Source organism: Dipodomys merriami, unplaced genomic scaffold, assembly GCF_024711535.1.
Source record: "Dipodomys merriami isolate MVZ:Mamm:240054 unplaced genomic scaffold, mDipMer1.0.p SCAF_71, whole genome shotgun sequence".
Taxonomy (NCBI): domain Eukaryota; kingdom Metazoa; phylum Chordata; class Mammalia; order Rodentia; family Heteromyidae; genus Dipodomys; species Dipodomys merriami.
The window spans coordinates 3,617,589-3,638,992 of NW_027206302.1; the positions used below are offsets into that span (position 1 = coordinate 3,617,589).

A 21,404-nucleotide genomic window follows, 5' to 3' on the forward strand; every position below is an offset into this window, starting at 1 on the left:
GCAGTTTCTAACGAGCCCTAAGTCCCCACCCCCATCCGGAGAGAAAGGAAGAGAGAGAACAGTGCCTCCCACATGGTCTTCACCTTGGTGTCTGCTCCAGTCTAGACTGGCATCAATATTTGCCTTGACTACTGGTCTAGCCTCCCTTCAGATCCACTCAATAGTACAGAGGAAGAACACTGGACCAGGAGGCAGACCTGAGTTCTAATGCTGGCTCTGTCACTATGTGCCTTAGGAAAATCATCTAGGCCATCTAATATATAAGAAGGTATGTTTAAAATATAGTATATGATACATATGATTATGTGTGATATATAAACACAGACATACACACAGATGTACAGATGTATCATTTATATATAAATATATCTACATATAAAATTACAGCAATGACCCTGTGTGATTGCTAAGGCATATCCTCTGTCTAAAATTACATCTTGCGAATTTTGAAATCGGAGGCCCCATTCTTCCTCCCCAGTCTATGCAAGATTAATGTAGTCTTCCTAAAACTGAGGTCTTCTGAGGCATTCCCCTTGCTCAAAACCCTGTCCACAGCCAGATACCAGTGACTCACACCTGTAATCCTAGCTGTCCAAGAGGCTGATATCTGATCAGATCAAAGCCAGCCTAAGCAGATAAATCTAAGAGACTCTTCAATGAACTAGCAAAATGCCTGAAGTAGAGTGTGACTCAAGTGATAGAGCATCAGCCTTAAGTGGAAAAAGCTAATTAGCAAGAATGTGAAGCCTGCCAGGCACTAGTGGCTCAGGAGGCTGAGACCTGAGGATCATGGTTCAAAACCAACCCAGGCAGGAAAGGCTATGAGACTCTTATCTCCTATTAAGCACCAGAAAACCAGAAGTAGCACTGTGGCTTAAAGTGGTAAGAGTGCAAGCCTTGAGAGAAAAAGTTCAGGGACAGCAGTCAGGCCCTGAGTTCAAGCCCCAGGACAAATGGGGAAAAAAAGAGCATCTGCCTTGAGTTCAAACCCCAGTACCAGTTCATGTATACAAGCATGTGTGTGTGTGTGGGCCCCCCCCCACAACTTCCAAAGCACCTCAGAGACAAGAGAAAAGTTCAAACTTCCTGTGCTAGCATTTTTCTAAGGCCCTTATCCTCCAGATATACAGTCCTCATCTCTAACTTCATCCCCACACCCTTCTTGTTCCCCAAGAGATGAGACTGATCCTGGCTCTCACAGGCTTTGCACATAGTGTTCCCTTTCCCCAAATCTCCTTTCTCCTCTTCCTCCTCATTCCTTGTCCATCTCCAACTCTAATCTCTCTGTGATCCCCTGACTGACCCCCTCACCCCCAACCTCTTCTCAGCAGTCTTCCAGCACTCAAAGGCAGCCCCATGATTTAGCTGAATGGTTCTCTCTGGTGAATCTTGTGTATTTACTGTCAGGATGCATCTTTGCTCCCTATGGATATTTTTGTGTCTTTGGGCTCTAGTTGACCTATGGCTACTTCAGAGCTCCCGCGGAGAGATCGAGATAGGGTTTGCCTCAGTAAATACATATCTGAAGAGATGCCATCCTTGCCTGTTTCCCTGTCAGTCCCACTAACCATGATCTGTCCTTGGGCACCACAGGGCCTGCTTGCCTGTCAATTGTCTGTGGGGAGCCATCAGAAGATCCCAATCCATCTTCACAGAAGCAGCCACACAGTGTAGGAGAGAAGTACCTACTGCTCCAGGCTTTGTGGTTTTAAGTCAGTGTCTAACTGTGCTCTCAGTGTCCACGCTCCAAGGAAGGCCAGTCACTGAGGAGGTGATGGGTATAGTGGTAAGCACAGTCCTCATCAACACTCCCAGCCAGCGGCTGGAGATGTGCACTGCATGTTCAGGAGTAGCCATCTTTGTGTAAAGGGTATTTCAACTAGCCGCATGTGACAAGGTCACCAAAGAAAAGAGTCCTGGAAGCTGGGCACCAGTGGCTCATGCCTGTAATCCTAGCTACTCAAGAGGCTGAGATCTGAGGATCACAGTTCAAAGCCAGCCTGGGAAGGAAAGTCCATGAGACTCTTATATCCAATTCACCACCAGAAAACCAGAAGTGGAGCTGTGGCTCAAAGTGGCAGAGCGATAGCCTTGAGCAGACAAGCTCAGGGACAGCGCCTAGGCCCTGAGTTCAAACTCCAGACTGGCACACACACACACACACACACACAAAATTAAAAATCCCACGATGAAGTGAACAGTCTGGATTATCTGGGTATATCTAATTTAACCACATGGGTCCTTGTAAGTGAAAACAGGAGGCAGGAACGCCAGAGGTAGAGGAGATGGGAAGAAGAAATCGTTTGCATCAACCTGGTATGGCTGGGCAAGCTAGAAGTTGGCCAGAAGCCAAGGAATACAGGCACCCTCTATAAAGTATAAAAGATGACAAATAGGTTCTTCCAGCAGAAAGGCCACAGTCCTGCCTGCATGTTGATGTCAGCCCAGTGAAATCCAGTAACATAGGATATTAAATATGCATGCTTTACATCATGACAGTTGTCCTAATTTAATATGATTGGGGCAGGAAACTAACACATCATGGAAAGAGAAAGCGAAGATGGAGAAGGGAAAGCCAACAGTCCAAGAAGGGTAAAAAATAACAATGAATATCCTGGGAGCACTGAGTACGTGCTAAGGTAAGCACCTCTGAGCACAGAGTATTGCTATGAGTACTGAGCATGTGCTAAGTTAAGCACCTTACATGACTAAACATGCTCAGTCCTTAGGATCAGTCCTAGGGTAAGGCTGTGAACATCACCCACACTCATAGATAAGAAAAATGACACTTACAGAGGTTACAGTGGCTTCCTAAGATGAGACAATTATCCTATCAGTGACACTGCCTCCCTAGACCAATGGAAAGGGCATTTCTAATCAGAAAGACAAATGTCCAACCACTGAGGCAGGGCCACTGGAGGAGGCAAGGGAGAGATGCAGGGGCCTCCCTCATCCTATTGGGGTGGCTGGGGAGGCTATCTGCTGGACAGTGTGGGGTGAGGGAAAGGAAGGGGAATGAATCAATTTGGGGGCAGACAAGTAGTGAGTTTAAGGCCCAAGTACCTTAAAGTCAGACTGGGCTCAAGCTCCAACTCCATGGTCTGCGGCTGGTTCAGCTCCTCATTGGTAAGTGGGAACCATAATGGCACCAGCTCAGCAGATTGCTGAGCACGAAAAGCACTTGGACCAGCAGCACCTGGCCTGCCCATTGTGTTAACTGTTATGGAGAAGTAGGAAAGTTTGCTTGGAAGAAAAAGCCGGACAAACACAATAGCCTAAATGCTGCTGAAAACCCAGCACCCAGCTAGGCTGTGTAGTCATTAATTATTCTGATTGCTGTGATCACTTCCATCTGCTCTCGCACAGCCCTCCCAACAAAACCGCTTTTATACTCTGCGTCACATTGTATTGTAGTGGTTTATTTGCATATCTGTCTCTCTCTAAATGGGGCAGTTCCTCAAACATAAATGTTGGCTGGATGCTTGATTGGCTGGTTAGCTGGAAGGAAGGAGGAGTAGAGACCACTAATTATCCCCAACATCTATTCTTCTTTTCTTTCTCAGTAACAGAATCCCATGATTTTAAGCCAGACACATGGCCACTTTGGATAAAGATTAGGTATAGCCACAGAGCAAAGTTTTAAACCATAGGAATAGAGCAGCAGTGGTATTTGCAGCTTCTGGAAAGTGTTCTTAGAAGAACTTTGGGCTGAAGATGTAACTCAGGAGTACTTGCCTAATAAACACAATGGCTGCAAGGCAGGCAGGCAGATAGATAGATAGATAGATAGATAGATAGATAGATAGATAGATAGATAGATAGATAGATAGATAGATAGATAGATAGATAGATAGATAGACAGACAGATAGATAGACAGACAGACAATCTTATTAAAGCAAGCAGGCATCTGCTCCTGGTAACTTCTTCCTCCCTGACAAAATCTCCAGAATGTAGGTATGATGGCTGACCCTCAGTCAAGCAGCCATCTTGGGGCATGCAATTGTATGCAGATATTATTTATAGGAGCCTGGGTCCTGACACCGTGTAACACCTACCAGCCCTCTATACTTCTCTTCCAAGCAAGAAAGAAACTTCAACCATGTTTAAGTGACTGTTCTTTTGGGGCTTTCTATAACACAGCCAAACTTAATCCTAACTGTAACAGATTAACTTTTCAGGGGAGTGAAGTCCAAAGCTTATTTTTCCTATTTCATTTTGGACTTGGTAGTACTTGCATTGGTCTTCAGTAACACAGGGTAGAAATTGGCTTCAGTTGTGAGTTGCCACTAATGGGCACCAACGTGTCACAATATGTTCTGTACAAGCCTTTAGGAAACTGGGCTGCAGAGGCCTCCTTCCTTCCAGTTATTCCTGGTGACAATGATCCCATTCTTTGTGGTTTGGAAAGTCACTTCATGGTTACACTGAGGAGCTGTTCATTCCGTCTCTCTAGGGAATAACATGGAAATCTTGAGGAATACTCAGACACCCCGAGAGGTTTCACCAGGAGTCTTTGGCTGCAGGCTGGTGGGGGTGGGGATGAGGAGGAAGGATGGGACACTTCAACTAGGCACAGCTGTGTGTCAGTTCTTGTAGAAGCTTCTCTCCCAGAAAACGTGGAAGATAACCAAGTTGGGTTCTTGGTAATCTTAACACTGTAAGAGGCTGAGAGAGGAGGCCAAAAGCATGATGAGTTCAAGGCCAGCCTGGTCTACATAACCAGAACTTGTCTTACAATTAATAAATGAACAGGGCTGGGAAGGTGGCTCAGTGGTAGAGTGCTTGCCTTATATGCCTGAGGCCCTAGGTTCGATTCCTCAGCACCACATAAACAGAAAAGGCCAGAAGTAGCATTGTGGCTAAGTGGTAGAGTGCTTGCCTTAAGCAAAAGAAGCCCAGGGATAGTGCCTAGACATTGAGTACAAGTCCCAGAACTGGCAAAAAAAGAAAGGAGGAAGAGGAGGAGGAGGAGGAGCAGAAGCAGGAGGGAGGAGGGAGGAGGAAGAGGAAGGCTCCTGTGGCATATATTACCTAGGAGTAGACAGTCCATGGATTCCCTTTTACACAGACACAGACACACAGACACACAGACACACAGAGACACACAGACACACAGACACACACACACACACACACACAGACACACACACACACACACACACACTCATCTATCCAGACCTTCGCCTCAGCTGGGAGTTGAATTTGTTACACACACACACACCCTCATCTATCCAGACCTTCGCCTCAGCTGGGAGTTGAATTTGTAACTCCACTACGCAGTCAGGGGGGCTGTGACAGTGAGAAAGGGCAAGGTGGCTGAAGATGGCAGATTTCAGAGTCACAAAAATAAGTCAAAAACTACCCCTAGCACAAAGGCTAAGGATTGGAGACTGAGCTCTTTTATTGTGATCCATCAGATTCTGGGGCTGGGAGGAGAGATACAATAAATGAATACATACATACATACATACATACATACATACATACATACATACATACATACATACTAGCCTTGAGATAGGGCTACTAACTGTTGTGTGTGTGTGTGTGTGTGTGTGTGTGTGTGTGTGTGTGTGTGTGTGTTGGTACCAAAGCTTAAACTCAGGGCTTCATACTCTCATTCAATTTTTTCCAGTCATGGCCAGGGCTCTATTGCACCATACCTCAAGTTGTTGTTGTTGCTTTTGCCGGTCCTGGGGCCTGAACACTGGGCCTGGGCACTGTCCCTCAGCTCTTCAGCTCAAGGCTAGCACCTCTACCACTTGAGCCACAGCACCAATTCCAGCTTTTTCTACTTATGTGATGCTGAGGAATCGAACCCAGGGCCTCAGGCATGCAAGGCAAGCACTCTACCACTAAGCTACCATCCCAGCCCAAAGTCTAGACTTTTTCTTAACTAACTGGAGATAAGAATCTCAGATGGACTTTTCTGCCTGGACTGGCTTCAAATTGTGATCCTCAGATTTCAGACACTTGAGTAGCAAGGATTACATGTTTGAGCTACGAGCACCTGGCTGGTAACTGTTTCTTAATGTTTTTTCTTTTCTTTTTTTTTTTTGGGGGGGGGGTTCAGTCGTGGGGCCTGAACTCTGGGCCTGGGTGCTGTCCCTCAGCTCTTCAGCTCAAGGCTAGCGCTCTACCACTTGAGCCACAGCACCACTTTCAGCTTTTTTTTTTGCTTATGTGATGCTGGGGAATCAAACCCAGGGCCTCATGCATGCAAGGCAAGCACTCTACCACTGAGCCACCTTCCCAGCCCCTCTTAATGTTTTTTCTTAACACAGGACTTTTGCATATGTCTTCTGCCTGGAACATTTTTTTTTTCTTTTTGTGATACTAAGGTTAAAACTCAGGGCCTCATGCTTACTAGACAAGCACTTAAGCCACACCCCCAGCCCTCTGCTTGGTGCATTATCTCTCATTTTCATTTAGCTAATTTTTATTCATCCTTCAGGTCTCTATATCACTGTCAATTCCCTAAGAAGCTGAGTCTGACCTCTCTGACAGGATGAAAGCTTATAGGACATATTATTTTTTTCTTTCTGTCGGTCATGGGGCCTGAACTCTGGGCTTGGGCACTGTCCCTCAGCACTTCAGCTCAAGGCTAGCACTCTACCACTTGATCCACAGTACCAATTCCAGCTTTTTCTGCTTATGTGGTGCTGAGGAATCAAACCCAGGGCCTCAGGCATGCAAGGCAAGCGCTCTACCACTGAGCCACCTTCCCAGCCCCAGGACATACTATTATGGCACACAGACCTGTCACAGCTGTTGTTTTAACCTTTTTTTTTTCAAGGTTGTAGATCAAACTTAAGACTCCTCACGTGCCAGGCAAGTTCTCTACCACTGACTCACATCCCAACCTAATTCTATATCATTTGTGAGATTTTTAGATGAATATTAGCACTAACATCTCAGAATCCTCAATAACAAGTACAGTACTCAACGAATATTCTGGATCCAGTCAAGTACTGGTGACAGCCACCTGTAAGCCTACCTACTCAGGAAGCTGAGATCTGAGGATTGCAGCTTGAAGCCAAACAGAAAAGCCTAAGAGACCTAAACTTCAATTAACCCGCAAAAAACAGACTAGAGGTGTGACTCAAGTGGTAGAGCACCAACCATGAGCAAAAAAGCAGAATGAGCATACAAGGCTTTGAGTCCAAGTCCCAGTACTGGCATGAAAAGAAATACATTGTAGATCCAATAAAGAAATAGATATGCAGGCAAAGGGAGCTTGGGTGGTGGGGAGCACAATAGAGATGGAACAAAAGGGACTCAGAGCATGCTACACACTTCCAGGCCAAGCCATCACTGAGGCAACTGGAAGCAGCCATAGATCACTCCCAGAAACTTGAGTAGCAATTCCAAGTGGTAGCCTCACGATTAGCAGAGAATGAACTGAAAGGTAGCAAGAAGAGATATCTCCTACCCAATAATTTCTAAAAATAAAGTACACAATAATGAAACAGAGTAAGGACAAGAGTCTGAGAAAATGAGTGGCAGGCAATGGGGACAGTCCTGGATGTTTGCCTAGCAAGACTGCTGAAATTCGTGGCTCGGTTCTGTGTACCAGTTGGGGCATGGTGTGTGGTGAGTCAGACTGAAAGTGCCAGGGACAGAAGGGGCAGCAAGGACCATGCAGGTGTACAACTCAAGATGCTTTCAGCAGATAAGCGAGGGAACCTGGCCAGAGAGCTGGGCCAGATTTCCCTTCTCTGCACCTGTCACTCCTGAATACCCAGCGTGATCAGCTGTCCTGGGCGATTCGGCACTTTACCACCATCTTGCCTCAGACTGGCCCATCGAGGCCTTGCCTTGCACTTAGAAGACCACACTCAGTGCCTGGCCCTGTCCTGCCCTACCTCTCACACCAAAAGGCTTCTTGAACTGGTTGACTACTCCCTCCATCCACTGCTATCAGCTTAGTTGAGACACCTGATCAATGTGGTAGGCTGGATCAACTTAGGATGCTCCCACCCACGTCCCAAACACACACACACACACACACACACACACACACACACACACACACACATCAAAGTGGCTCATGCTTGTAATCCTGAGGAAGGTAAGATCTGATCATTGTGGTTCAAAGCCAGCCAGCCAGCAAGTCTCTTATCTCCAGTTAACCACGAAAAAGCCAAAAGTCGGGGCTGGGAAGGTGGCTCAGTGGTAGAGCGCTTACCTTGCATGCCTGAGGCCCTGGGTTCGATTCCTTAGCACCACATAAGCAAAAAGAAAAAAGCCGGAAGTGGCACTGTGGCTCAAGAGGTAGAGCGCTAGCCTTGAGCTGAAGAGCTGAGGGACAGCGCCCAGGCCCCAGAGTTCAGGCCCCACGACCGGACCCAAAAAAAAAAGAAAAAAAAAGAAAAAGCCAAAAGTGGAGATGTGACTAAAGTGGTAGAATACCAACCCTGAGCGGAAAAGCTAAGGAACAATGCCCAGGACCTGAGTACAAGCCCTAGTACTGGCACCAAAAAAGAAAAGAAAGGAAAAAAAAAGAAAAACCAGAAAGGTGCTTTTGCTACCATGCCATGCTTGAAAACAGGAAAGACATCTTTAGGTACCAGAAGCAAAAAGGAAATTCAAACACTAAGTATTGAAAGAGCATCTAAACCAACTGAGCCACAGGAGTACTAGGCCAGACATATACTAAGAGGCTAGATGGGAATGCCCATGGAAAGTGTAAGAAGAGCCACCCAACCTATGCTTAATGGGGAGCTGGAAGGAGACCCCCAGAATGAAGCCAGTAGCCAAGAAGTCTGTTTCATTTACAAACTTAGGCCAGAAAAGCCCCATGCCAATGATTCAGAGATGTAGTCTAGAGGGTGGATACTGGGAAATCTGAAGCTAAAGGCTGCTGTGTGAGGGGGTGGGGGGCTGGGTTTGAACACATACTACCTGGAAACACAGAGACCTCAAGCTGTGATGTTAACTTGAACATAGGTCCCAAGTTCAAACAGCAGCTCAGCCTCAAGGGAGCCCAAGAGGAAGGAGTAGGCAGAAACAAACAATGAACAACGAATTGCTCAAACATGTTTGTAAATCTACTCTATTAAACCATAAAAGACATAATAACAGCTGAGTTAGGAGAGCTCTTTAAAGAGGTATAATCAAAATGCTAGACAAATATAACATGGAGGATGGGAGGAGGGAGTTGAAGGCTCTTGTTTTATAAGTAATAGGGACAAAAAATATACGTTACTAGAAATATATATATATATATATATATATATATATATATATATAAGTCTATCTATCAAATATGTAAGGAAAACCATTACTGAAAAAGGTAAATTTCCAAAGCAGTAGAAGAAAAGTGAGAAACATCAGAAACTGGGTACCAGTGGCTCATACGTATAATCCTAGCTACTCAGGAGGCCGAGATCTGAGAATTGCAGTTCAAAGCAAGATTGGGCAGGGAAGTCTGTGTGATTTTAATTAACCAGCAAAAAGCCAGAAGTGGAGCTGTGGCTCAAGTAGTAGGATGCCAGGCTTGAGTGAAAAAGCCAAGTGAGAGTCTGAGGCCTTGAGTTAAAGCTCCAGTACAGGAAAAATGAAGAAAGGAAGGATGGAGGGAGGGAGGGAAAGAAAGAAGGAAGGAGGGAAGGAGGGAAGGAGGGGGAAGGGAGGGAAGGACAGAGAGAGAAGGGAGGGAAGGAAGGAGGGAGGGAAAGAGAGAGAACAAGAGAGAAAGAAAGAAAGCAAAGGAAGGAAGGAAAGAGAGAGGGAGGAAGAGGAGAGACTGGTTTGACAGTAAACAAAATTCAGAGAAGAAGAAAGCAAATTATAAAATATGTTTAAATTTTAAAGTGATAATAAAAAACCAAATCCAGACCAAAAATATATAAAAAGATCAGATAAGCCTACTAAACCCTAGCTACATTATCACTTAGAAATGACATATCTAAGTATAAGGACACAGGAAAGTGGAAAATAAACAGGTGGGAAAACGTGAATTGGAAAATAAGCTGAAAGAAAGCAGTCTGCTGGTAGCCATAAAATCAGGCAAAAAAAAAAAGGTCTGGGGGGGCTGGGAAGGTGGCTCAGTGGTAGAGTGCTTGCCTTGCATGCATGAGGCCCTGGGTTCAATTCCTCAGCACCACATAAGCAAAAAGAAAAAAAGCCAGGAGTGGCACTGTGGCTCAAGTGGTAGGGCGCTAGCCTTGAGCTGAGGAGCTGAGAGACAGCACCCAAGTCCAGAGTTCAGGCTCTACCACCCACCCCCCCAAAAAAAAATCAGTCAAAAAAGACATTAAGGCAAAAGTAACTAGTAAATAGGAAAAACAAATTATTTCATGATAATTGAGTGAAACTACTGACAGATACAACAATCATGTTTGTGTGTTTATGAATTGCACACTCTCAAGTAAAAATTAATAAGTTACCAGGGAAAAACATCACTTGCACAACCACAGTGACACATTTTAAACACACCTCTCAGGAATGATAGATTTGACACACCTAGTACTTGGAAGGTGAATATCCAGAAGCTGTAATTTCTAAGTGTGTGTGATCATATTTATCTACAGGATGATGAAGGAAGCCTAAACATACCCCCAGCAGACAGAATCTATGCCTCAGAGCAAATTCAGAAATCAATAATGAAAAGCCAATTCCTCTCCTCCCCCCAAAAAAGTACACTCTTGGGAAAAAAAACCTGTAAAATTTCTTTAAACTATTTATAAATTCAAAGGGATTTATAAACTGGGTGCTGGTGGCTCACCCTTGTAATCCTAACTTCTCAAGAGGCTGAGATCTCAGGATCGAGTTTCAAATCCAGCCTAGGCAGAAAAGTCCATGGGACTCATTTCCAATAAACTACTCAGAAAAAGCCAGAAGTGGTGCTGTGGCTCAAGTGGTAGACCATTAATTAGCCTTGTGCACAAAGAGGTTCAGGGACAGTGCCCAGACCCTGAGTTCAAGCCCCAGGACCAGCAAAAAAAAAAGAAAATTTATGATGGTTGGACACAAGTGGCTTATACATACAATCCTAGCTACTCAAGAGGCTGAGCCTAAGGATCAAGGTTCAAAGCCAGCTCAAGTAGATAAATCTGAGAAACTCTTAGCTCCAGTTTACCAGCAAAAGCTGGAAATAAAGGTACGTTTCAAGTGGTAGAATATCAGCCTTGAGCGGAAAATGCTAGACAAGAGTGTAAGGCCCTGAGTGCAAGCCCCAATACCAGCACACACATACAGACAATATCCACACATAGACAAATTATGATGAAAAATACTATTTAGAAGGGAAAAATTAAAGATACTAAATCTCAAAACTTACGAGGTACACTAATAGCAATAGGGTTAGATGCAATGGGATAGCCTTAAAAGCACATTACAGAAGTGCTGACCATTAGTGTTTAATTCATGAGGCTGAAGAATGGTCTAAAACAGCAGAAGAAATAAAATACTGAAGTAGCAGGGAAAAAAATGGTTGTTAACCAAAACTAAAAGCTAATTTTAAAAGTAAACTAATAAAATGTAGCTTTAAAATATATTTAATATTAAAATGTACAATACTGATCAAGAAAGAAAGGTCAGAAAAATAAAAACAAAAAAAGAGAGGTCAGGCATAAATATGTAGTGTTAGAAAGGAAAAAAGGTGATAACTAAATATACAATATTTATAAAATTATGTGTAACATATGTATGATCACAGTGAGATGCTTCAATGATATGAATTTATAATATTATGAGAAAGAATATCTTGAGCCAAAAAATTTGAAAACTACTATTTTTTTTTTGTAAGATGGTCCACTGTTTAGAAAATGTAAGTCATCCAAATAAAGTTGGGTGCTGGTGGCTCACGCTTGTTATCCTAGCTACTCAGGAGGGAGATTTGGGAATCCTGGTTCAAAACCAAGCCAGACAGAAAAGTCAATGAGACTCTTAGACTCTTATCTCCATTTAACCACTAAAATGCCTGAAGTTGAGATATGGCTCAAATGTAAACAATGTGCTTAAGCATAAAAGATAAAGGACACAGCCCATGTCTGGAGTTCAAACCCAAGAAGTGACACAAAAATAAATAAAGCCAGGGTTGGGAAGGTGGCTCAGTGGTAGAGTGCTTGCCTTGCATGCATGAGACCCTGGGTTGATTCCTCAGCACCACCTAAGCAGAAAAAGCCAGAAGTGGTGCTGTGGCTCAAGTGGTAGAGCACTAGCCTTGAGCAGAAGAGCTGAGGGACAACTCCCAGGCCCAGGGTTCTGGCCCATGGCTGACTAAAAAATAAATAAATAAAGCCAAAATAGATCATAACCACTGAAGAGACTAAAGCCACACTTTAAAAAGGTCTCCAATCCCCAAAGGCCTCAAGCCTACACAGGTTCATGGTTAACTTCCCCAACCCTGAGATCATAACACACATTGTTCCATTGAACAGAAACACAGAGAAAACTACCAATTCATTTTAGGAGTTGTGCAAAACTTAAATACCTGAACTGGATAACAACAATGAAAAGAAAATTGTAGGACAGTTATCACTTGTGAGCATAGATATAAAAATCTCAAAGTCTTAAATGTTTAAAATGTAGCAATGTATATGAAAGTAATATAACAAAATTGTGATTAAAAACTACTAGATGGAAGCTAGGTGCTGGTGGCTCATCCCTGTAACCCTAGCTACTCAGAAGACTGAGATGGAGGATCGCAGTTCAAAGCCAGGCAGATAAGTCTGTGAGATTCTTATCTCCAATTAACCACCAGAAAACTGGAAGTGGTGCTGTGGCTCAAAGTGACAGAACACTAGTCTTGAGCAAAGGAGCCCAGAATTCAAGCCCCACAACAAAAACAAAAACAAAACAACCTACTAGATGGTCAGGTGGGCAAAATGGTTCGTTCATATCTATATCTATATAGATTACTTGGAAGGCAGAGACAAGGAGGATCAAGGATCAAGGTTCAAGGCTAGCTTGGCCAAAAGCTTTTGAGACCCCATCTCAATCATTAAGCTGAGTTTGGCTGTGCCTGTGATCACAGCTATACGGAAGGACATATATAAGAGGATCATAGTACCAGGCCTTGCTAAAAATGCAAGACTGTACCTGAAAAATAGCTAACGCAAAACAAGCCTGGAAGACTGGCTCCACTGGTAGAGACTATGCCCTGAAAGTAGAAGGCTCTGAGTTTCAAACTCCAGAATTTCTAAAATCAAGAGAAAAAAAGCTAAAACTTCAAATACCTTGTCTTTGCCTTTAGCCATAAGAACCCTGATTCTTGGCTGAGTACTTCATACCCTGCGCATTGCTTTCTACCTAAAAGACTATACTTCACAACTTCCCTTGCAGGTGTCTCCAAGGGGTGTTATAACTGACATGAGGTGGGCCAGTGTTATGTGTAACTTTCAGGAAGTCTTTTAGAAAGAAAGGAGGACTGTATCCCCTTTTCTTCTGTCTTCCTTCCCACTGGTCAAAGTGCAGATATAGCAAGAGGAACACTAACAGCAGCTTCTTGGATAGAAGAAAAGATGGGAGAGCAACAAAAGAGAAGCCTGGGGTCCTGATGCTACTTCTATATCCAAGCTGCCTTTTTTTCTAAATGAGTGCAAATTACATTTACTTAAGACATATTAAGGTTCTGTTAAAGCTAAATTTGACATAAATACATAACAGGATCAAACTGAGTTTATCCCATGACTTAAAGAATAGACAATGTGGAAAATGCATTCAAATGGACTCATCATGGCTGAAAAGCACTTGCCTAGCAAGAGTGAAGCCCCGAGTCCAATCCTCAGTATTGCTAAAAAATAAAAATAAAAAACAAAAGCATTCCAGGGACCAGTGGTTCATGCCTATACTCCTAGCTACTCAGGAGGCTAAAATCTGAGGATCGAGGTTCCAAGCTAGACTGGAGAAGGAAAGGCCATGAGACTCTTATCTCCAATTAACCACCAAAAAGCCAGAAGTGGAGATGTGGCTCAAGTGGTGGAACACTAGCCTTGAACAAAAAAGTTCAGGGACAGCATCCAGGCCCTGAGTTCAAGTACACACACACACACACACACACACACACACCACAGGCTGTGGTGGCTCAAACTTCTTGGGAGGCAGAGAGTGAGGTATTGTGGATCAAGGCGAGCCCAGGCATAAAAATTCCTAAGACTTCCTCACTACCAATGGCTGAGTGTGGTGGCTCACACCTATTAACCTAGCTATGGAGGAAGCAAAATGGGTGAGCACAGTAATGCATGCCTGTCTTCCCAGTGACTGAAGAACACCTACAGACACCACAGCTAGGACAGGGTGGCCCAGGCATAAAGTGAGACCCTGGAAAGCAACCAATGCACAAAAAGGGCTGGAGGCATGACTTAAATTATACAGCACCCATCTAGCAAGTGCAAGGCTCTTCCCAATACCACAAAATAAACAAATTTCTATTCCTAACTAGGAATAGAAATTCTCCTTAAGCTGTTCTGCTTAACCCGACAAAATGATACCTACCAACATTTGTACCAAACAGTTACCTAATAAAACCAGGATTTGGATAAGTGTACCAAAGCTCGAGTGACTGAAGTGCTGCTCAATGCATTATTACTAGAAAAATAAACTTGAAAATAGAGATGTCTGTAGAAAAATTATTGACTATAGAAAACCCATCATGGTTTTCAGATAGCCTGAGACCTCATAAGAGAGAGAGCAGCAAGATTGCTGGATACAAAATCAATATACAAAACTTAGCATTCCCATACGTAAATAATGGCCAATTACAAATACAATAGAAAAAGACCCCAGCCATAACAGCTACCTCAGTGCCCAACTCCACCACCTTCCTTTCACATTGAGAGAATTGTCCCCTGGGCTTCTCATTTCCACTGATCCTTTCCTCAAATTCATTCTCCATTCAGCAGTTAGTGATCTTTTATAAACATAAATTAGAGCATGTCACACTCTTCCTTTAACCTTTTAATAGCTACTCATTACTTATAATTAGATTCCAGTTCTTTTATTATACCCCTGCTCTTGCGTGGCCTGGTCCCTAGAAATCTCCAACTCACCCTCTCACTACTCCTCTATGCCCCTCTACACAAGTCACATAAATCTTGTTTTAGTTCCCAATGGCTGTAGAATTCTTTTCTACTCTCGCACCTTTGCATGTGTTATCCTTTCCTCCTACAGTGCTTCCACCAATCCAACCATCACCCAAGTTTTGGCTTAAGTGTCATATGCTTAATTTAAATCAGGTCCCTTCTCTCTTGTCTCCTATTTTCTTTTGAGCAATAGTAACCCATTACATATTAGAGCAAAATATACAATCCTATTTTTTTTTGGGGGGGGGTCCAGTCGTGGGCCCTGAACTCTGGGCCTGGGCGCTGTCCCTCAGCTCTTCAGCTCAAGGCTAGCACTCTACCACTTGAGCCACAGCACCACTTCAGGCTTTTTTCTTTTTGCTTATGTGGTGCTGAGGAGTCGAACCCAGGGCCTCTTGTATGCAAGGCAAGCGCTCTACCACTGAGCTACCTTCCCAGCCCCTACAATCCCATTTTTATTCATGACTTATTCATTGCCTCTATTTTCCTCTAGACTCTAACTTCTATGAGGACAAGAGTCAGGTTTATTTCTCCTCAGGTTTGTTTCTCCAAGCACCTAACAGAGTGCACACGAGTTGGCATACAATGCTGCTTAAGAAGTATTTGCTGCCAGGAACCAGAAGCTCATGCCTGTAATCCTGGCTACTTATGAGGCTGAGATCTGAGGATCAAAGTTCAAAACTAGCCCAGACAGACAATCTAGCCCAAACACTAGTCTCCTATTAACTGGCAAGAAGCCAGAAGTAGAGGTGCTGCTCAAATGATGAGTGCCAGCCTTGAGCCAAAAAAAGAAAAGAAAAAAAGCTAAGCAAGAGTTTGGAGCCCTGGGTTCAAGCCCCAGTATCAGCACAGTCCATACACAAAGAAGTATTTGTTGAATCAATGAATAAATGACAAAGTTTGTTTCTCTAGAAGGCCTGCACTCTTCCTAGATTCCCACTTGTTAGGAGGAATAGAGAGACATTCCCTGCAACCCCATGGAATCTATCCAGAATGAGGGGCCAAAGAGCCTCCCAAGGAGCCAGTGAGGACACATGGGCTTTGCTTAGGGTCCCTAGGCAGTTCCTGAAATAGGAGAGAGGGACAGGATTCAGGGAAGAAGCTGCATCCATCCATGACCCCTGGGCCCTGCCTCAATCATGGATTTACAAATTGAGTTTTCCATTAAGTGCCACTTTCCTGTTATCTTCGTGGCATATTAAGAATTTGGAGGACAGAGACTTTAAGGTCTGCAACAAGAGCAGCATTGTGCCAGCCTTGGTGGAGTTATTTACTACCTTGGGAGCAGATGGAACTTCACAGAGCTAGAGCAGGAGTGGAGGGGAATGGTGATTCTACAGTAACCTCAAGACAGGCATGCACACACAGAAGGCAACACCAGAGGTTCCTGGATTATAGTTGGGGTCTCTTGGGGAAAGATGGAAGGCCTAAAAGTGGCAACTGGAAACAGAACTGCGCTGGCTTCCCAGGCACTGATGTGATTCCTGAAGGTGAGTGTGACCTGGACAGTGCTCCAAACCAGCCCCAGGAAGGTTCCCAGACACGATTCAGAGCCACTGGCCTGGTACCATTGCAGCTCAGAGGGCCCATGGGCCACTGAGCCACTGCCACCTGGTTATTAGAAAAAGTGTCTCCCCACAGGCACCCCACCAGCCGAGAGGACTCTTTTCAGTATTCCCTCTAGAGCTTACAATGCTAATTCTTCAGCTGGAAATTAAGGAAGCAATGTTTCTGAGGCCACCTAATGCCAGACTAGTGGCTGCTGGTAATTCTACTATCTCTGATACACCACCAACTCAGGCATATAATAGGTACCCCCGACTGGTTAAATGCTTGTGCGAGCCAAGTGAGGAGGAGTGTTACATCTGCCAGGGGCTGGTGAGAGGCAATCTTCCTGTTTGTTTGTTTCTTTCTGAGCTCACATACTTGTACACCGCAGGGTGTAATGAGGGACTGGCAGAATCCCTTTATCTCTCCTCCCCTCCCCCTCCCCACAAAGGACAATTGTTGGAGACCTGCTCAGCACCTACCTATTACCTCTCTCTGCTTCTCCTTCCCCACCCTATCCCCAAACCACTGTATAAGTCTTCTCTGCCTCTGAGGACCCGACCCAGGCATGAGTCTAAGAACTCACTGTGGACTTGATGACTACCTCTGAGGACCACCTGTGTCTGCTGTGACTCCATCCCGAGGAGAAGGTGTGATGTCACCTTCCAGGATGAGTGTGCGTGCAGCGAGGACACTGCTGCGCAAGGAGCCTTCGCCCCACAACCAAGCCTGAGAGGCGCCTCCGTTGTGACCCACCTCTTGTCCTCTTCCACCTGTACTCCGATGGAATGGAACTCTCTTCGGCTTCGGTTCTCAGTGTCGGAGTCCGAGATGGTCTCCACCTGAAAACGGTGGAATCAGTGAGAGGCGGGGCCAAGGTATAAGCTCCGCCTACCGCCCACAACCACAGGGCGGAGTCAGTGGTGGGGCGGGGCCAGAGTATAAGCTCCTCCTGCCGCCCACAACCATAGGGTGGGGTCAATGATAGGGGCGGGGTCAGGGACACAGTGGCTCTGCCCCCATGCCAGCTGGCCAATCCTGTGGAGATAAACTTCCAGAACCAGAAGAGAGCGCAGAGCACCAAGGTGGTAGCCAAGGGGGACCTCTCTGTACTCGCTGGGGTTTGCTGGTGCCCCGGATGAGGGAGTGGGCCGGGGTCTGTTTGGAGCAGGCCTGTGGGTGCTGCCCGGCATGGGGTCTTTTTGCAGCTCGGGGCAAGTCTCCCCACCCCTTCATTCCACACCTGCCAGGGCCTGGGCCTTGGCCTGCGCCTCCCGTTTTTCATACCTGCACCCCAATGGACGGCCGCCACTTCCGCTGTCTTGCCAGGCTCCGCAGCTCCTCCCTGCCGGGGATGGTCTTGATGATGAGCGTGGGGGGCTTGGGGCTCGCCCGGGGTGGCACCGGCGCCAGCTCCAGGGTGCGAGCGCCCATGGCGGGGCCGTCCAGCCCGTCAGCCGAGCTGCAGCGCCGGGCCGGGCCCTCGGTGGTGGCTGTGAAGCTCTCGTGGGCGGAGTCGGTGCTGCTCTGAGCGGTGATGGAGATGCGGGGCGGGGCCTGGCTCCCCGGTGGGATGGGGGGCGGGGCCTTTCTGAAGTTGAAGGCTGTGGATGGTGGGGACACAGTGAGTGGGGTGTGCGGGGGGAGGGGGGGAAGAGGGCAACACACCCAGCTGGCCCTAACTTAGGGCCTAGAGCCACCTAAATCTGTCTTCCCCACCCTGCCCAGAGAGGGAAGTGATCTGTCCAAGGTCACACAGCATAGCTGTGGCACTCTGGCCAGCACAGAGCACTCAGGGCGCTGGCATAGCTCAGGTACTCACAGGAGCCGGGCCTCCCTGAGACAGAGGCGGGGGCAGCTAGGAGGGGTAGGCAGTCGTCATCTTGAGAGCATCCAGCCTGGATGGCCCGGAGGTAGCTGTGGCTCCGCATGCGGAAACAGCCAGGCAGGTCCAGGGCGTCCACAGCCTGGGATTCAAGCTCCCCAAACACAGACCCACACACGGCCTCCAGCTGCTGGTTCAACTCGTCGCTGAGCTGGGGGAGGTGATGGGGAAAGCTCTGTTACTGAGGTGCTGGAGTAGGGTGAGGTCACCCAGGGGCTTCACCTGGGGCTGCATCTAAGTCTGCAGAGGCCTGGCCACAATCTGGGTCTTCTGCTTTGGGGCTGTAAGAACCCCTCAGTCTCTACAAAAGAAAGACTGGAGCACACACTGCCCTGTGCTGCTACGGCAAACTTCCTTGGGGTCACTTTTCTTCTGAATACCCCTACCCTCCACATCCAATCTCTTCCAGTAGTACTCTAGGCTCCAAACCACCACATTTTCTACTTCACCTAGTCTAGCACTGTACCTTTCTCTCAACCCTGAAAGAAAGGACCTCCACCCTCCTGCCCCGTATCAAGGAGGGGACTGCAGGGATGACACCTTTTAATATGTATAAGCCACTGCCATTACAAACTTGATTCAAAGTAATCTGTGGGCCAAAAATTGACAGGTAAGTGATGGAACAATCAACTTTCCAATCTCCCCAGCCTTTCTCCACCTCTGGCTTCTCCTGAGCCCCAGGAATTAGGAATCTGGCTTGGCCAGCTAGTCCTTGCTTTCTTGTGTTCTTGTTCACTGGGAAAACCTTAACCATCCCTGGGTGAGGGTCTTAGTGTGGTCTATCATATTTTGTGGTAAAGAATTGATGATAAAAGAAGAAGAAAGAAAATGAAAAATGTGCTCATGGAACCATGCCAGAATTTAGCACACTAAGACCAAGGAGGTGGCAGCAAAAAGAAAAAAAAATAAGAGGAAGCCAGCCACTGGTAGCTCACACCTATAATCCTAGCTACTCAGGAGGTTGAGATGTAAGAATGAAGGTTCAAAGCCAGCCCAGGCAGAAAAACCACTGAGACTCTTTATCTCCAATTAACCAGCAAAAGACAGAAGTGGAGCCAAGCACCAATAGCTCACACCTATAATCCTAGGTACTCGGCAGAAGATCTGAGGATTGTAGTTCAAAGTGAGGCCAAGGAGGAAAGTCTATGAAACTCTTACCTTTAATTAACTACCAAAGAAAATCCAGAAATAGCTCAAATGGTAATGAGTTAGACTTGAGCACAAAAGTTTAGGGACAGTGTCCAGGCCCTAAGTTCAAGCCCCAGGACTGACATAAAAACAAAATTAAAAAGTAGAGGTGTGGCTCAAGTGGTAGAGAGCCAGCCTTAGGCAAAACAAAACAAAACAAAAACTAAGGGAGAATATCCTAGCCCAGAGTTAAAGCCCCAATACTACCACAAATATAAACAAACAAACAAATAAATAAGAAAGGACATGATAAAATATATGGAGAAATAGGTGGAACCAGAGGTAAGCTCTGTACCCCAACACAAAAACAAAGAGTCTGAGCATTGCTCTGCGTGGGTATAGACTTTATCCTGAGCTTCCATACAGCCACAGCACAGAAGAAATGTTGCCTGCACAGGCTGTAGAGTAAGACTCACCTGGATTCAAATGCTGGCTCTGCTGCCTCCTAGCAGTGTGACCTGGGAAGTGAAAGCATGGGGGGCCTCAGGGGCTCACCTGTCAAACTGGAGTAATGGTGGCACTATCTAGGGGGACTCAAGGAGACCTGGAGGCATTTGGTGCAAACAAAGCCCTTGGTGGCAAGCTGGAGGCCTGAGGACCTAGCTGGCATACACAGGTCAGGTGCTCAAGAGGATCACAACTATTCCTGTCACAAGTCAGAGGCCGCCCTCTGTGGATGATTATGTAGAGGTCCAAGGCAATGTAACAGTAGGTATCTGATGGCTGCACCCTGACATCTCTCCAGAAAGATTTGTGCCATCATGTTTATGTACAATCAACAAAGACTAAGGAATGGCTTAATCCACATGTAAAACTCATCTCAGCACTTCCATAATCCAGCCTCCTTAGCTTAACACAATTTCATTGGATAGTGCTTCAAGTAGAACAGGAATTTCCACCCCATCCTACTGCTGGGCAAACTGAGACTCAGACAGGGCAAATGAGTTGGCCCAGGATGCCCCGTGGTAGAGCTTGAAATGAATGCCTTGCTTCTTGTCTCCCCTGCAAGGCTGACTGAGCACCACAACCTCCAGGGGAAGCTTGTTAAACCTCCATTAACCCAGGCCCTTTAACTAGATGCTGCTCTCTGCTTTGGCTGTGTGGATGCTCAGAGCCAAATGTGCAGGGCATAGAAGCTAGGTGGTTGTAATGTAGGTCCAATGGTGGAAAAGGACTAGTCTTCTTCATGCAGCTCTTTCTAAAGAAACCTCATTATAAATGCACAGAAATAACAGGCTATGGAAAAAAATCAATCCCAGATCCAGCGGAAGTTAAGTGTCCTTCTGTCTGACTGGCCCAAGCCACGCTTATAGCAGGTGTGACTCTCAGTGACTCCTATAATCAGCCTCTCAGTCCTCCTCTCTGGACTTCAGGGGAACCAAGGACAGCAGTTGCCAAGGTACTTCCTCAAACACAGAAGCTGAATCATCTCCTGTTACTTGGGGGCTGGGTTCAAAGGGTTCCCCAGCTAGAACCAACTCATCCCAGACAGTCCCTCTTGGAGTCCAGGGGAGCTGAACTAACAAGCTAGACAAGTACATTCTTGGTTAGAAGAGTCTGGATACCAGAGACCAAAGGAACGTCACATCACAGTTACTTTCAGTGAACTCTTCTCTATGTAAATTACTAGGCATGGTTTTATGAGGACATAATAGATGTTCAGTAAATTTTAGCTACTATTATCAGTATCTAGAGGTTCTTAAATCACTGTGACAATACCACTCAGAACAAGAGGCCTCTCTGTTTCCAGAGT

At 45.8% G+C, this 21,404-nt stretch overlaps 1 protein-coding gene across 4 annotated transcripts in view; it reads right to left on the minus strand.

The window, feature by feature from the left end:
• The window catches only part of Dlgap3 (DLG associated protein 3), a 72,826-nt gene that overhangs the window by 9,274 nt on the left and 42,148 nt on the right, over nt 1–21,404 (minus strand). For all 4 annotated transcript variants that reach the window (XM_070008962.1, XM_070008964.1, XM_070008965.1 and 1 more), the window contains 3 exons: nt 18,401–18,614; nt 17,866–18,182; nt 17,335–17,420 (listed from right to left, as the gene is read on the minus strand). In XM_070008962.1, the coding sequence (XP_069865063.1) occupies nt 17,335–17,420; nt 17,866–18,182; nt 18,401–18,614 (617 nt within the window). The remainder of the gene's footprint in view (nt 1–17,334; nt 17,421–17,865; nt 18,183–18,400; nt 18,615–21,404) is intronic.